General features: G+C 45.3%; 1 protein-coding gene across 1 annotated transcript in view; it reads left to right on the forward strand.

The window, feature by feature from the left end:
* Nucleotides 1-759: 759 nt before the first annotated feature.
* Nucleotides 760-17,690, forward strand: part of LOC142201065 (acid-sensing ion channel 1C-like) — a 37,780-nt gene continuing 20,849 nt past the window's right edge. The window contains exons 1-3 of the mRNA XM_075271894.1: nucleotides 760-1,284; nucleotides 13,846-13,996; nucleotides 15,148-15,275. Coding sequence (XP_075127995.1) covers nucleotides 760-1,284; nucleotides 13,846-13,996; nucleotides 15,148-15,275 — 804 coding nt within the window. The remainder of the gene's footprint in view (nucleotides 1,285-13,845; nucleotides 13,997-15,147; nucleotides 15,276-17,690) is intronic.

Genomic DNA, 17,690 nt, shown 5'->3' on the forward strand with positions numbered 1-17,690 from the left:
ATTATAGATATATATATAGTCCTAGGAGTCCTGACAGTGTCATACACTATGTATTATACATATATATAGTCCTAGGAGCCCTGACAGTGTCATACACTATGTATTATAGATATATATAGTCCTAGGAGCCCTGACAGTGTCATACACTATGTATTATAGATATATATATAGTCCTAGGAGTCCTGACAGTGTCATACACTATGTATTATACATATATATAGTCCTAGGAGCCCTGACAGTGTCATACACTATGTATTATAGATATATATAGTCCTAGGAGCCCTGACAGTGTCATACACTATGTATTATAGATATATATAGTCCTAGGAGCCCTGACAGTGTCATACACTATGTATTATAGATATATATAGTCCTCTCCTCAGGGTCAGGGCTCGGTGCTTATTTCCCATCTTGTTGTCTCCTTCTCTCTGTCTCTTTCCTCTCACTGCCTCTCTCACATTCGGTCTCGCGCCCCTCCCTCCTGCTCTCTCCCTCTGGACTGATGGTATTTGGTTTCGTTGGGATCCATTATTTTGCTTGCTGTGCTTTCTGTGGTCCTCATCCTCTCCTCTAATAGCATCGCCCCCTCCTCGCCCAGCCACAGACTCGTCTAAACTTCCCAAGCCTCCCATCAGACACCTGGGCGTCCTCCTCCCATCTGCAGCAAGCATCCTACTAACTTACAGTCCCAGCCGTGAGAGAGACGGGAGTGCCTGGTCCTCCAACTTCTCCAAGTCCTTGTCCTAGACCTGACTTCTTATGGATATTCTGAAGCCTCCACCTGATGAGGAAGAAGAGAACAACCAGAAGGCTTCAGATCTCACCGTGTTTGCCAGTAACTCAACCCTTCATGGGATCAGCCATGTATTCCTGCCAGGTGGGGTGACCCCGAGACGGGTGTTTTGGGCGTGCGCCTTTCTGTCTTCGCTTGGTTGCTTCCTCTTCCAAGTGGCCGATCGGATCATATATTACTCAGAGTACCACCATGTTACCACTCTGGACGAAATGGAGAGCAGCCTGATGAAATTCCCGGCCATCACCATCTGCAATTACAACAAGTTCCGCCTGTCACAGCTAAACAGGCAGGACCTCGAATTTATGGGGGACATGCTGGGTCTACAGGATCACATGGATGAGCTGAAGGACATGATACAAAACACCAGCGAGCCCGACAGACCCTTCTCACTCAGAGAATTCTACGAGCGGGCAGGGCACAATATGGAGGACATGATCCTAGACTGTCGCTATCGGAACCGAGAGTGTGGACCCGGGAACTTCTCTGTGGTGAGTGTCACCAATCCAGTCACTGTGGTGAGAGTCTCAGGTAGAAGGGCTTCTCTAGGGGTGGATGTCTAATCCCTGCTATCCTGCAGGTTCCTATCATTTGTCTCTAGCTGTTGATGCTATTGCCTGCCCCCTGTAGTTTGTAGAGGGGGTTGCACTCCATCCAGGAGAAGACATTGCTGGGTTGAGTGTTTCTGAGAGACCTCACTGCCCTGCAAAGCCTTCTGACCTGTGACATCTCCGACCTGCAGAATCGGGGCTTGTGTGACCCCCAGGGTCCATCCTCCTTATCATGGGAATTATGTATTCTCAGAAATCTAAGGACATATACACGCAACAGATTTATTGCAGAAACTTCATTAGCCAGCCGATGGATTCCTGCAAACCCTGTACAGATGTGTAGGACAGTCACAGAGAGAAGAGATCTCAGTAGGAGGAACGCCTCATCTTCTGGGGTGGACACCTAGTGATGCCGTGAAGGCGACCCCAGACATAAGCATTACTAATGGTACCTGTGTGTCAGGGGCGTCCTCTCGGTCACTGAGGACTGGTGGATGATGTGTCTGATGAATTTGGCAGAGGGTTAAGACACCGTATTCCCACATCCGTCTTCTTGTATCAGGGGACATCTGCCGCTGTCTCACCTGTGTCGGTGAACTTGCCGCTTGGGGAATATCTTTGTCTTAGACTTGCTTACATGAGAGAACAATTTTCTAAAAAGTTTAGTTTATTCTTTTGGAAGTTCTGTGAAAAATGTGTTATGGTGCCCAGTGATGGAGACTTTACAAGCAGCCACCTGACACATCTCCATTCTCTAAACTCAATGCAGGAATCTCCAGCAAAATCCAGAAAACCTCCCTAAGATAAAACCCATAAAATATGGTCTGTCTGAAAATCTGTCACTGGATCGCTGATCCAGATAAGAGGATGCCCGTCTGAATATAAGGCCTACCCTGCGATATCCTGGCCAAAATCCAAGAATCAACTACAGGCAGAGTGAGAATGCTAAGTCTCCATGTCACTAGATATCTAGGATATGGCCAGCATACAGAAACATGGTCAACACTACAACCCACGTCATTGCCATCAATATATGATATTTCTTGACTATGGTAGTCACACTGAATCCTGAGGTCCTGTATCTCAAACGTAAATTAGGGCAAAATTCCCTGGTCTAAGATCTATAATGTTTGTACAGATTGGAGTCAAAGGAGATCCTCACAGTCACTGGTAGACATGGGCTCACAGGAGAACCTCACATGTCACTGGTGGAGCTGGGCTCATAGGAGAACCTCACAGGTGACTGGTAGAGCTGGGCTCACAGGAGAACCTCTCAGGTCACTGGTAGAGCTGGGCTCACAGGAGAACCTCACATGTCACTGGTGGAGCTGGGCTCACAGGAGAACTTCACAGGTCACTGGTGGAGCTGGGCTCACAGGAGAACCTCACAGGTCACTGGTAGAGCTGGGCTCATAGGAGAACCTCACAGGTCACTGGTAGAGCTGGGCTCACAGGAGAACCTCACAGGTCACTGGTAGAGCTGGGCTCATAGGAGAACCTCACATGTCACTGGTAGAGCTGGGCTCATAGGAGAACCTCACATGTCACTGGTAGAGCTGGGCTCATAGGAGAACCTCACAGGTCACTGGTAGAGCTGGGCTCATAGGAGAACCTCACAGGTCACTGGTAGAGCTGGGGTCACAGGAGAACCTCACACGTCACTGGTAGACATGGGCTCACAGGAGAACCTCACAGGTCACTGGTGGAGCTGGGCTCACAGGAGAACCTCACAGGTCACTGGTAGAGCTGGGCTCACAGGAGAACCTCACAGGTCACTGGTAGAGCTGGGGTCACAGGAGAACCTCACACGTCACTGGTAGACATGGGCTCACAGGAGAACCTCACAGGTCACTGGTGGAGCTGGGCTCACAGGAGAACCTCACAGGTCACTGGTAGAGCTGGGCTCACAGGAGAACCTCACAGGTCACTGGTAGAGCTGGGCTCACAGGAGAACCTCACAGGTCACTGGTAAAGCTGGGCTCACAGGAGGACCTCACAAGTCACTGGTAGACATGGGCTCACAGGAGAACCTCACAGGTCACTGGTGGAGCTGGGCTCACAGGAGAACCTCACAGGTCACTGGTAGAGCTGGGCTCACAGGAGAACCTCACAGGTCACTGGTAGAGCTGGGCTCACAGGAGAACCTCACAGGTCACTGGTAAAGCTGGGCTCACAGGAGGACCTCACAAGTCACTGGTAGACATGGGCTCACAGGAGAACCTCACATGTCACTGGTGGAGCTGGGCTCATAGGAGAACCTCACAGGTGACTGGTAGAGCTGGGCTCACAGGAGAACCTCACAGGTCACTGGTAGAGCTGGGCTCACAGGAGAACCTCACAGGTCACTGGTAGAGCTGGGCTCACAGGAGAACCTCACAGGTCACTGGTAGAGCTGGGCTCACAGGAGAACCTCACAGGTCACTGGTAGAGCTGGGCTCACAGGAGAACCTCACAGGTCACTGGTGGAGCTGATATCACAGGAGAACCTCACAGGTCACTGGTGGAGCTGGGCTCACAGGAGAACCTCACAGGTCACTGGTGGAGCTGGGCTCACAGGAGGACCTCACAGGTCACTGGTGGAGCTGGGCTCAGAGGAGGACCTCACACGTCACTGGTGGAGCTGGGCTCACAGGAGGACCTCACAGGTCACTGTGGGGGTGACTGTATAATATAATACAGTATAATATATGGGGGTGACGGTATAATATAATACAATATAATATATGGGGTGATTGTATAATATAATACAATATAATATATGGGGGTGACTGTATAATATAATACAATATAATATATGGCGGTGACTGTATAATATAATACAATATAATATATGGGGGTGACTGTATAATATAATACAATATAATATATGGCGGTGACTGTATAATATAATACAATATAATATATGGCGGTGACTGTATAATATAATACAATATAATATATGGGGATGACTGTATAATATAATACAATATAATATATGGGGGTGACTGTATAATATAATACAATATAATATATGGGGGTGACTGTATAATATAATATAATATAATATATAGGGTGACTGTATAATATAATATAATATAATATATAGGGTGACTGTATAATATAATATATGGGGGTCACTTTAGGAATTGAAGTACTAAAAAAAATAAATAAATAAATAAATTTGGGGATGATATTCTAATTTATTGAGCTACTAATATACATGATATATATCAGTGACCATCTATTAAATCATTACCATATCATTATATTACGTATCAGACATATGGATGTATATTGAGTCTTCCTGCTCAGCATTTCGGGTAGATCTGGATCTTCGCCTGCCCTGCATATATCACCCCCCCCCCCTCCTGACATGATAATATTATATTACGGCTTTTCTTTTTGCATGTTTCTCAGACTATTTGTTTGATGATTTCCATGTGTCCCGACTGCGAGGACATCAGAGCGGAAGGAAAATAGAAACAGAGAATCAACTGATGTAATAATCTGGAGAGCCCCATAACAGTGACAGCCCCAGTGCCCCATAACAGTGACAGCCCCAGTGCCCCATAGCAGTGACAGCCCCAGTGCCCCATAACAGTGACATCCACAGGACCCCATAACAGTGACAGCCAAAGGACCCCATAACAGTGACATCCACAGGACCCCATAACAGTGACAGCCAAAGGACCCCATAACAGTGACAGCCCCAGTGCCCCATAACAGTGACAGCCCCAGTGCCCCATAACAGTGACAGCCCCAGTGCCCCATAACAGTGACATCCACAGGACCCCATAACAGTGACAGCCAAAGGACCCCATAACAGTGACAGCCCCAGTGCCCCATAACAGTGACAGCCCCAGTGCCCCATAACAGTGACAGCCCCAGTGCCCCATAACAGTGACAGCCCCAGTGCCCCATAACAGTGACATCCACAGGACCCCATAACAGTGACAGCCACAGTGCCCCATAACAGTGACAGCCCCAGTGCCCCATAACAGTGACAGCCCCAGTGCCCCATAACAGTGACAGCCACAGTGCCCCATAACAGTGACAGCCCCAGTGCCCCATAACAGTGACAGCCACAGGACCCCATAACAGTGACAGCCACAGTGCCCCATAACAGTGACAGCCACAGTGCCCCATAACAGTGACATCCACAGGACCCCATAACAGTGACAGCCCCAGTGCCCCATAACAGTGACAGCCACAGGACCCCATAACAGTGACATCCACAGGACCCCATAACAGTGACAGCCCCAGTGCCCCATAACAGTGACAGCCACAGGACCCCATAACAGTGACATCCACAGGACCCCATAACAGTGACATCCACAGGACCCCATAACAGTGACAGCCAAAGGACCCCATAACAGTGACAACCCCAGAGCCCCATAACAGTGACAGCCCCAGTGCCCCATAACAGTGACAGCCCCAGTGCCCCATAACAGTGACAGCCCCAGTGCCCCATAACAGTGACAGCCACAGTGCCCCATAACAGTGACAGCCACAGTGCCCCATAACAGTGACAGCCACAGTGCCCCATAACAGTGACAGCCACAGGACCCCATAACAGTGACATCCACAGGACCCCATAACAGTGACAGCCCCAGTGCCCCATAACAGTGAAAGCCCCAGAGCCCCATAACAGTGACAGCCCCAGAGCCCCATAACAGTGACAGCCCCAGTGCCCCATAACAGTGACAGCCACAGGACCCCATAACAGTGACAGCCACAGAGCCCCATAACAGTGACAGCCACAGTGCCCCATAACAGTGACATCCACAGGACCCCATAACAGTGACAGCCAAAAGACCCCATAACAGTGACAGCCCCAGAGCCCCATAACAGTGACAGCCAAAGGACCCCATAACAGTGACAGCCCCAGAGCCCCATAACAGTGACAGCCCCAGAGCCCCATAACAGTGACAGCCCCAGTGCCCCATAATAGTGACAGCCACAGTGCCCCATAACAGTGACAGCCACAGGACCCCATAACAGTGACAGCCACAGTGCCCCATAACAGTGATAGCCCCAGTGCCCCATAACAGTGACAGCCACAGTGCCCCATAACAGTGACAGCCACAGTGCCCCAAAACAGTGACAGCCACAGGACCCCATAACAGTGACAGCCCCAGTGCCCCATAACAGTGACATCCACAGGACCCCATCACAGTGACAGCCAAAGGACCCCATAACAGTGACAGCCACAGTGCCCCATAACAGTGACAGCCCCAGTGCCCCATAACAGTGACAGCCCCAGTGCCCCATAACAGTGACATCCACAGGACCCCATAACAGTGACAGCCACAGTGCCCCATAACAGTGACAGCCCCAGTGCCCCATAACAGTGACAGCCCCAGTGCCCCATAACAGTGACAGCCAAAGGACCCCATAACAGTGACAGCACCAGAGCCCCATAACAGTGACAGCCCCAGAGCCCCATAACAGTGACAGCCCCAGTGCCCCATAATAGTGACAGCCACAGTGCCCCATAACAGTGACAGCCACAGGACCCCATAACAGTGACAGCCACAGTGCCCCATAACAGTGACAGCCACAGTGCCCCATAATAGTGACAGCCACAGTGCCCCAAAACAGTGACAGCCACAGGACCCCATAACAGTGACAGCCCCAGTGCCCCATAACAGTGACATCCACAGGACCCCATCACAGTGACAGCCAAAGGACCCCATAACAGTGACAGCCACAGGACCCCATAACAGTGACAGCCACAGGACCCCATAACAGTGACAGCCACAGGACCCCATAACAGTAACAGCCACAGGACCCCATAACAGTGACAGCCCCAGTGCTCCATAACAGTGACAGCCCCAGTGCCCCATAACAGTGACATCCACAGGACCCCATAACAGTGACAGCCCCAGTGCCCCATAACAGTGACAGCCAAAGGACCCCATAACAGTGACAGCCCCAGTGCCCCATAACAGTGACAGCCCCAGTGCCCCATAACAGTGACAGCCACAGTGCCCCATAACAGTGACAGCCCCAGTGCCCCATAACAGTGACATCCACAGGACCCCATAACAGTGACAGCCACAGGACCCCATAACAGTGACAGCCACAGGACCCCATAACAGTGACATCCACAGGACCCCATAACAGTGACATCCACAGGACCCCATAACAGTGACAGCCACAGTGCTCCATAACAGTGACAGCCCCAGTGCCCCATAACAGTGACAGCCCCAGTGCCCCATAACAGTGACAGCCACAGGACCCCATAACAGTGACATCCACAGGACCCCATAACAGTGACAGCCAAAGGACCCCATAACAGTGACAGCCCCAGAGCCCCATAACAGTGACAGCCCCAGTGCCCCATAACAGTGACAGCCACAGGACCCCATAACAGTGACATCCACAGGACCCCATAACAGTGACAGCCACAGGACCCCATAACAGTGACATCCACAGGACCCCATAACAGTGACAGCCCCAGTGCCCCATAACAGTGACAGCCCCAGAGCCCCATAACAGTGACAGCCCCAGAGCCCCATAACAGTGACAGCCCCAGTGCCCCATAACAGTGACAGCCACAGTGCCCCATAACAGTGATAGCCCCAGTGCTCCATAACAGTGACAGCCCCAGTGCCCCATAACAGTGACAGCCACAGTGCCCCATAACAGTGACAGCCACAGTGCCCCATAATAGTGACAGCCACAGTGCCCCATAACAGTGACAGCCACAGGACCCCATAACAGTGACAGCCCCAGTGCCCCATAACAGTGACATCCACAGGACCCCATAACAGTGACAGCCCCAGTGCCCCATAACAGTGACAGCCCCAGAGCCCCATAACAGTGACAGCCCCAGAGCCCCATAACAGTGACAGCCCCAGTGCCCCATAACAGTGACAGCCCCAGTGCCCCATAACAGTGATAGCCCCAGTGCTCCATAACAGTGACAGCCCCAGTGCCCCATAACAGTGACAGCCACAGTGCCCCATAACAGTGACAGCCACAGTGCCCCATAATAGTGACAGCCACAGTGCCCCATAACAGTGACAGCCACAGGACCCCATAACAGTGACAGCCCCAGTGCCCCATAACAGTGACATCCACAGGACCCCATCACAGTGACAGCCAAAGTACCCCATAACAGTGACAGCCACAGTGCCCCATAACAGTGACAGCCCCAGTGCCCCATAACAGTGACAGCCACAGTGCCCCATAACAGTGACAGCCACAGGACCCCATAACAGTGACAGCCACAGTGCCCCATAACAGTGACAGCCCCAGTGCCCCATAACAGTGACAGCCACAGGACCCCATAACAGTGACAGCCACAGGACCCCATAACAGTGACAGCCACAGGACCCCATAACAGTAACAGCCACAGGACCCCATAACAGTGACAGCCCCAGTGCTCCATAACAGTGACAGCCACAGTGCCCCATAACAGTGACAGCCCCAGTGCCCCATAACATTGACATCCACAGGACCCCATAACAGTGACAGGCACAGTGCCCCATAACAGTGACAGCCCCAGTGCCCCATAACAGTGACAGCCAAAGGACCCCATAACAGTGACAGCCCCAGTGCCCCATAACAGTGACAGCCCCAGTGCTCCATAACAGTGACAGCCCCAGTGCCCCATAACAGTGACAGCCCCAGTGCCCCATAACAGTGACAGCCACAGGACCCCATAACAGTGACATCCACAGGACCCCATAACAGTGACAGCCAAAGGACCCCATAACAGTGACAGCCCCAGAGCCCCATAACAGTGACAGCCCCAGTGCCCCATAACAGTGACAGCCACAGGACCCCATAACAGTGACATCCACAGGACCCCATAACAGTGACAGCCACAGGACCCCATAACAGTGACATCCACAGGACCCCATAACAGTGACAGCCAAAGGACCCCATAACAGTGACAGCCCCAGAGCCCCATAACAGTGACAGCCCCAGTGCCCCATAACAGTGACAGCCACAGTGCCCCATAACAGTGACAGCCCCAGTGCCCCATAACAGTGACATCCACAGGACCCCATAACAGTGACAGCCACAATGCTCCATAACAGTGACAGCCCCAGTGCCCCATAACAGTGACAGCCACAGTGCCCCATCCAGTGCCCCATAACAGTGACAGCCACAGTGCCCCATAACAGTGACAGCCACAGTGCCCCATAACATTGACAGCCACAGTGCCCCATAACAGTGACAGCCACAGTGCTATAACAGACTACATATAATATACATATAATATACATATAATAGACTACATATACCGCTACATGTAATATACATATAATAGACTACATATAATATACATATAATAGAATACAGATACCGCTACATGTAATATACATATAATAGACTACATATAATATACATATAATAGACTACATATACTGCTACATATAATATACATATAATAGACTACATATAATATACATATAATAGACTACATATAATATACATATACTGCTACATATAATATACATATAATAGACTACATATACCGCTACATGTAATATACATATAATAGACTACATATACCGCTACATGTAATATACATATAATAGACTACATATACCGCTACATATAATATACATATAATAGACTACATATAATATACATATAATAGACTACATATAATATACATATAATAGACTACATATAATATACATATAATAGACTACATATAATATACATATAATAGACTACATATAATATACATATAATAGACTACATATAATATACATATACTGCTACATATAATATACATATAATAGACTACATATACCGCTATATGTAATATACATATAACAGACTACATATACCGCTACATGTAATATACATATAATAGACTACATATACCGCTACATGTAATATACATATAATAGACTACATATACTGCTACATGTAATACACATATAATAGACTACATATACTGCTACATATAATATACATATAATAGACTACATATACCGCTATATGTAATATACATATAATAGACTACATATAATATACATATAATAGACTACATATACCGCTATATGTAATATACATATAATAGACTACATATAATATACATATAATAGACTACATATACTGCTACATGTAATATACATATAATAGACTACATATACTGCTACATATAATATACATATAATAGACTACATATAATATACATATAATAGACTACATGTAATATACATATAATAGACTACATATAATATACATATAATAGAATACATATACTGCTACATGTAATATACATATAATAGACTACATATACCGCTACATGTAATATACATATAATAGACTACATATACCGCTACATGTAATATACATATAATAGACTACATATACTGCTACATGTAATACACATATAATAGACTACATATAATATACATATAATAGACTACATATACCGCTATATGTAATATACATATAATAGACTACATATAATATACATATAATAGACTACATATACTGCTACATGTAATATACATATAATAGACTACATATACTGCTACATATAATATACATATAATAGACTACATATAATATACATATAATAGACTACATGTAATATACATATAATAGACTACATATACTGCTACATGTAATATACATATAATAGACTACATATACCGCTACATATAATATACATATAATAGACTACATATAATATACATATAATAGAATACATATACCGCTACATGTAATATACATATAATATACATATAATAGAATACATATACTGCTACATGTAATATACATATAATAGACTACATATAATATACATATAATAGACTACATATACTGCTACATATACTATACATATAATAGACTACATATAATATACATATAATAGAATACATATACCGCTACATGTAATATACATATAATATACATATAATAGAATACATATACTGCTACATGTAATATACATATAATAGACTACATATAATATACATATAATAGACTACATATACCGCTACATATAATATACATATAATATACATATAATAGACTACATATAATATACATATAATAGAATACATATACCGCTACATGTAATATACATATAATAGACTACATATACTGCTACATATAATATACATATAATATACATATAATAGACTACATATACTGCTACATATAATATACATATAATAGACTACATATACCGCTACATATAATAGAATACATATACCGCTACATGTAATATACATATAATAGACTACATATACTGCTACATGTAATATACATATAATAGACTACATGTAATATACATATAATAGACTACATATACCGCTACATGTAATATACATATAATAGACTACATATAATATACATATAATAGACTACATATAATATACATATAATAGACTACATATAATATACATATAATAGACTACATATAATATACATATAATAGACTACATATAATATACATATAATAGACTACATATACCGCTACATGTAATATACATATAATAGACTACATATAATATACATATAATAGACTACATATAATATACATATAATAGACTACATATAATATACATATAATAGACTACATATAATATACATATAATAGACTACATATACTGCTACATGTTATATACATATAATAGACTACATATACTGCTACATATAATATACATATAATATACATATAATAGACTACATATACTGCTACATATAATATACATATAATAGACTACATATACCGCTACATGTAATATACATATAATAGACTACATATACTGCTACATGTAATATACATATAATAGACTACATATAATATACATATAATAGACTACATATACCACTACATGTAATATACATATAATAGACTACATATACCGCTACATGTAATATACATATAATAGACTACATATAATATACATATAATAGACTACATATAATATACATATAATAGACTACATATAATATACATATAATAGACTACATATGATATACATATAATATACATATAATAGACTACATATACTGCTACATATAATATACATATAATAGACTACATATAATATACATATAATAGACTACATATAATATACATATAATAGACTACATATAATATACATATAATAGACTACATATAATATACATATAATATACATATAATAGACTACATATACTGCTACATATAATATACATATAATAGACTACATATAATATACATATAATAGACTACATATAATATACATATAATAGACTACATATAATATACATATAATAGACTACATATAATATACATATAATAGACTACATATAATATACATATAATAGACTACATATAATATACATATAATAGACTACATATAATATACATATAATAGACTACATATAATATACATATAATAGACCACTATGGTCACCAGATGGGCCCGGCTGGTGAGGGAGGACGGCCAGAGGGAGTAGTCATTAAATATAAGATATCATGTCATGTGAGGGAGTGTAACCAGGGAGCTGTACTGCAGTGCTGTGCATAAGTTTTAGGCAGGTGAGGCTAAAGTGATGTACACTAAGAATATGATCAGAAATAGAAGAGTGAATCGCTTATTTTATGAACTGAATGAAGAAAAGAGAATTGTATCCCCCCCTTTATTATTTGGTGTGACCTTTCCCCTTTGTAGGAGGAGTCCTGGAAGTGATCGTCCGGCCCCCACATATACAGTCCAGTCTGTCTGGGATGACATGAGGAGACCTGGGCTTACTTCTCCAAGATGGCGGCAACAACAGCCTCCCTGCCCAGTCCTGTACAGAGAAGAAGGCAAAGGTCACACCAAACACTGAGGGGATTTACTAGTCACCATTTTCCCCATACCTGCCTAAAACTTTTGCCCAGCCCTGTCTTTGGCTTTCTGCTGTGCCTTGTGGTGACACGTAGCAGTCCACGGGACCAAGGCGTGTAAGGTGGGGGTCTCTTGTGACGATGCCCCCTGCCTCGTGCCACCATTGTCCAGGCCTTGCACAGACATGTCCCGTATCTGGCGCTGCACGTCCTGCTCTCGTCTTGTATTTCGCTAATGTCCTGCAGTGAATGTGACACCTCCGGTCCCCTACACCCGATTCCCCCCAGGGGCCCGCGCTGCACTTTCTCGCCTTCGCTCAATACTGATGTTTCAGGAAAAGCAATTATCATCAGAGTTAACACTAAAGTGCCCAGAGGATTAACCCCCGGCTGCCTGGAGCCCGCACAGACTCATTGGGGGGCCTGTTGGAAATCTTACATAGAAGGGCCCCCCCAGCGGACCCCCCCAATGATATGACCTATGCCCTCAGGTGACCTCCTGATTCAATCCCTAAAACAACCAGAAACCAATAAGAAGGCCAAAGACTCAATAGTGGGGAAGGGGCAAAGCACAGTATATGATCTCCTAGTGTATAGGTTTTGTATTACTAGCACCCCCTCCCCATTATACCGCTGAGAGGTCTCTGCCCCCGCCAGTCCTCTCAATGCTTCTGACCCATTTGGACACTGAGGACCTTGCATTGACTCTTGTGTTTCAGGAGTACACGAGTAACGGGAAGTGCTACACATTTAATTCTGGGAAGGAAGGGTTCGAGCTGCTCTACACCCTAAAGGGGGGCACCGGGAATGGCCTCGAACTGATGCTGGACATTCAGCAGGATGAGTACATCCCTGTGTTTGAGAACTCAGGTGAGTCACTACCTGTGCAGGTGAGGTTTGTCTGTACACATTAGGAGTCTTCAATAAAGAGGATCTGTAGGAGACCATTATGTGTGGTGAAGGGTGGAGAAGACCTAACGGTGACCTTGTATCTGTAGGAGACCATTATGTGTGGTGAAGGGTGGAGAAGACCTAATGGTGACCTTGTATCTGTAGGAGACCATTATGTGTGGTGAAGGGTGGAGAAGACCTAACGGTGACCTTGTATCTGTAGGAGACCATTATGTGTGGTGAAGGGTGGAGAAGACCTAATGGTGACCTTGTATCTGTAGGAGACCATTCTGTGTGGTGACGGATGGAGAAGATCTTATGGTGACCATGTACGTGTAGGAGACCATTATGTGTGGTGACGGGTGGAGACGATCTTATGGTGACCATGTACCTGTAGGAGACCATTATGTGTAATGAACGGTGGAGAAGACCTAATGGTGACCTTGTATCTGTAGGAGACCATTCTGTGTGGTGACGGGTGGAGAAGACCTAATGGTGACCTTGTATCTATAGGAGACCATTATGTGTGGAGAAGACCTAATGGTGACCTTGTATCTATAGGAGACCATTATGTGTGGAGAAGACCTAATGGTGACCTTGTATCTGTAGAGACCATTAGAAGACATGATGACAACGTTGTATATGTAAGAGACCACTGGATTACTTGATGGTGACCTTGTATCTACAGGAGACCCTTCTATAACATGACGATGGTCTTGTATCTGCAGGAGACCCTTCTATAACATGACGATGGTCTTGTATCTGCAGGAGACCCTTCTATAACATGACGATGGTCTTGTATCTACAGGAGACCCTTCTATAACATGACGATGGTCTTGTATCTGCAGGAGACCCTTCTATAACATGATGATGGTCTTGTATCTGCAGGAGACCCTTCTATAACATGATGATGGTCTTGTATCTGTAGGAGACCAGTGGAGGACTTGCAGATGACTTTGTACCTACAGGAGACCACTAGATGACAGAAGGTCATTATAAGACATGATTATGACTATGTATCTGTAGGAGACCATCAGATGACATTACTAAGTCCATGTACCAGTAGACCATTAGATGCCATGACCTCTTCTTCATAAAGGTCTCTTTTCTTCTCATCCTGTTTTGGACAGGTGATTCTCTTCTGGAGGCTGGGGTGAAGGTTCAGATTCACAGTCAGGATGAGCCACCTTACATCGGTCAGCTGGGTTTTGGTGTTGCCCCTGGGTTCCAGACATTTGTGTCCTGTCAGCAGCAGCAGGTATCCTTTCCTATCAGTGACCTCTATATTGTGTCAGACGAAGAAGTCATTACCCAGTGTGAAGACACCGACAAGTCAAGAATCGGGAGAACACGTCTTTGTCTTACAGGTGATGAGGCTGCACTACTGATGACAAAGTGTCCTCAAGGTGACCTTGTGTGGCCTGAAATCCCATCCACATCATTCTCCTTATGTGTAAGTGATGAAGATGATAGTCAGTGTCTTGAGATATTATCCTGGAAGGTTTCGGAAACTCCCCAACCCCATTTGATTCAGCCAATAAGGACCCTGAGTCCAAATCAAAATATCTTCACCAAACTGCTCGTGGCTTCGGAGTCGAGGGCTCAATGTTAGAGATGAGTGAACCCCGTTTAATTGAATAGGTATTCCATCCAATATCAGACCGTCCGGGATATTCGTTCCCAATCAAATACTAGGCCGCATACTCAGTAAAAATTTGTGTCCCCTCCCACCTTTTCTGGCGCATTTTTTGAACCGATAACTGTGCAGGGGAGGTGGGACAGGAACTACGACAATGGGGGCAGTGAGAAAAATTGAAAAAACCCATTGGCTGCCGAAAACATGTGACCTCCCATTCATAAGAACGGCTGCCGCCATCTTTGTTTCATTTTGCGGCTTGGAGAGATAAGGAGAGACGTGCTGCTGAGGGCCGGAGAGGATTAGCTTCAGATAGGCAGGGGAACCGAAGAACAACGGCAGCTCTGCTCAGAGCTATATACTACAGGGAGAGGAGTCCATATACACTCAACCCAGCTTTCCACGGTGTGTCCCCCCCAAACGGCAAAGTGGTATACAGACAGACAATCTGTGTGTAGTATATATATATACAGTATATACGCTGAATCCAGCTTTCCTGGTTGTAGTCCACTCCCAAATAAAAGTGGTATACCATACCTCCCAAGTGTCTCCCCGCATTTGGCGGGACACTCACGCTTTCCTGCCCCGGTCCCGCCCAGCCCCCTGCATGTCCCGCTCTGTCCCTTTAATGTCTTACTAAAAAATCATTCCTCTGATCAACAGATAAAAGTCTCTGGTGATCGTTGGGACGTTTCACTATTGTAGAAGGACCTTGTGTGACATCACACGGTCATGTGACTAGGTGGGCGTGTCAGTGTCCCGTGCAGTGAAGAGATGAAGAGACGGCATGTGAGGTACTGACAGGGTGGAGGGGAGGTGAGATGCAAGATGGAGAGAGTGTGAGTGTCTGTCTGTATCATTATACTGGAGGGTAGAGATGGAGAGGATGACATGAAACTGGGGGCAGATGAAGGGGGCACTTAAACTGGGGTGACATTAAACTGGGAACACCTGGAGGGGGCATTAACTGTGGGAATAGCTGGAGGGGGACCTGTCTGCTATAGTTGCCCCCAGTTTAATGTCACCCTCCAGCTATACCTACGGTTTAATGTCTGCTTCCAGCTGCCTGAGTTTAATGCCCCCCTTTAGTTGCCCTCATTTTATGTCCCACGTCAGTTGCCATTAATTTATTGCCCCCTCCAACTACCCCCATTGCTAATGTGCCCTCCAGCTGCTCCAGTTTCATGTTTATACTGGAGCACCAGGAGAGGGAGCTAATACTGTGGGGCAGTAGGAAGGGACATTATAATGTGGGGACAGATAATGTAGGGGTGATTGTAGGAGGATTATACTGTGTGGGGGCACATGAAAAATGAATGAGAATGGGCGGAGTCAACGTAAAGTGGGCGGAGCTAAATTTGCAGCGGCACGCTATGCGCTCCGCACATTTTGTCCCTCTTGTTGGGAGGTATGGGTATACAGCTAAATATAAAATTGCATCTCTGCTTATGGGCTGAAGCTGAATGCTGGGCCTGACACTGTATACGCCGCTGGGGCAAGTGACAACTACAAAAGAGGGGAGGTAAAAGGATTAATCCTGGGGGTGGCGCGGCTGAATTGGAGCTAAGGGGCACAAAACAACATCTCTGTTTATGGGCTGAAGCTGAATGGGGCATAAACTTAAAATGCAGGGCCCCCAATCTGTCTGTAACTCCAGAGAGCCGAGACACGCAGGTCCTATCCTGCAGCTACAAGTACAAGAGCGGCGCAGGAAGTTTTCTGCCTGGCAGAGGCTAGTTCTCACTTACGGAAATGGCCGCACTTTGCCCAGTATATCAGGCACAATGGTGTAGGTTTCAAAGAAACATGGCACCAACAAGTTGAAAACGTGGGTCATGTGTGGACGGTGTTTGAGTCTGGCAAGCTGCAAATCTGCTACCAGGTTCCAGCCATTATCACAGGCGCAAAAATGCCAGGCCCCAGGTGTAGCAGGGAAAAAAACATTGCCATCTCAGCCAGGATGGCATCCCTGACCTCGGAGGCACTGTGCTGTCTGTCCCCCAAGCTGATCAGCTTCAGCACGGCCTGCTGACATCT

Source organism: Leptodactylus fuscus, chromosome 4 (genome assembly GCF_031893055.1).
Source record: "Leptodactylus fuscus isolate aLepFus1 chromosome 4, aLepFus1.hap2, whole genome shotgun sequence".
In the NCBI taxonomy this organism is placed as follows: Eukaryota; Metazoa; Chordata; class Amphibia; order Anura; family Leptodactylidae; genus Leptodactylus; species Leptodactylus fuscus.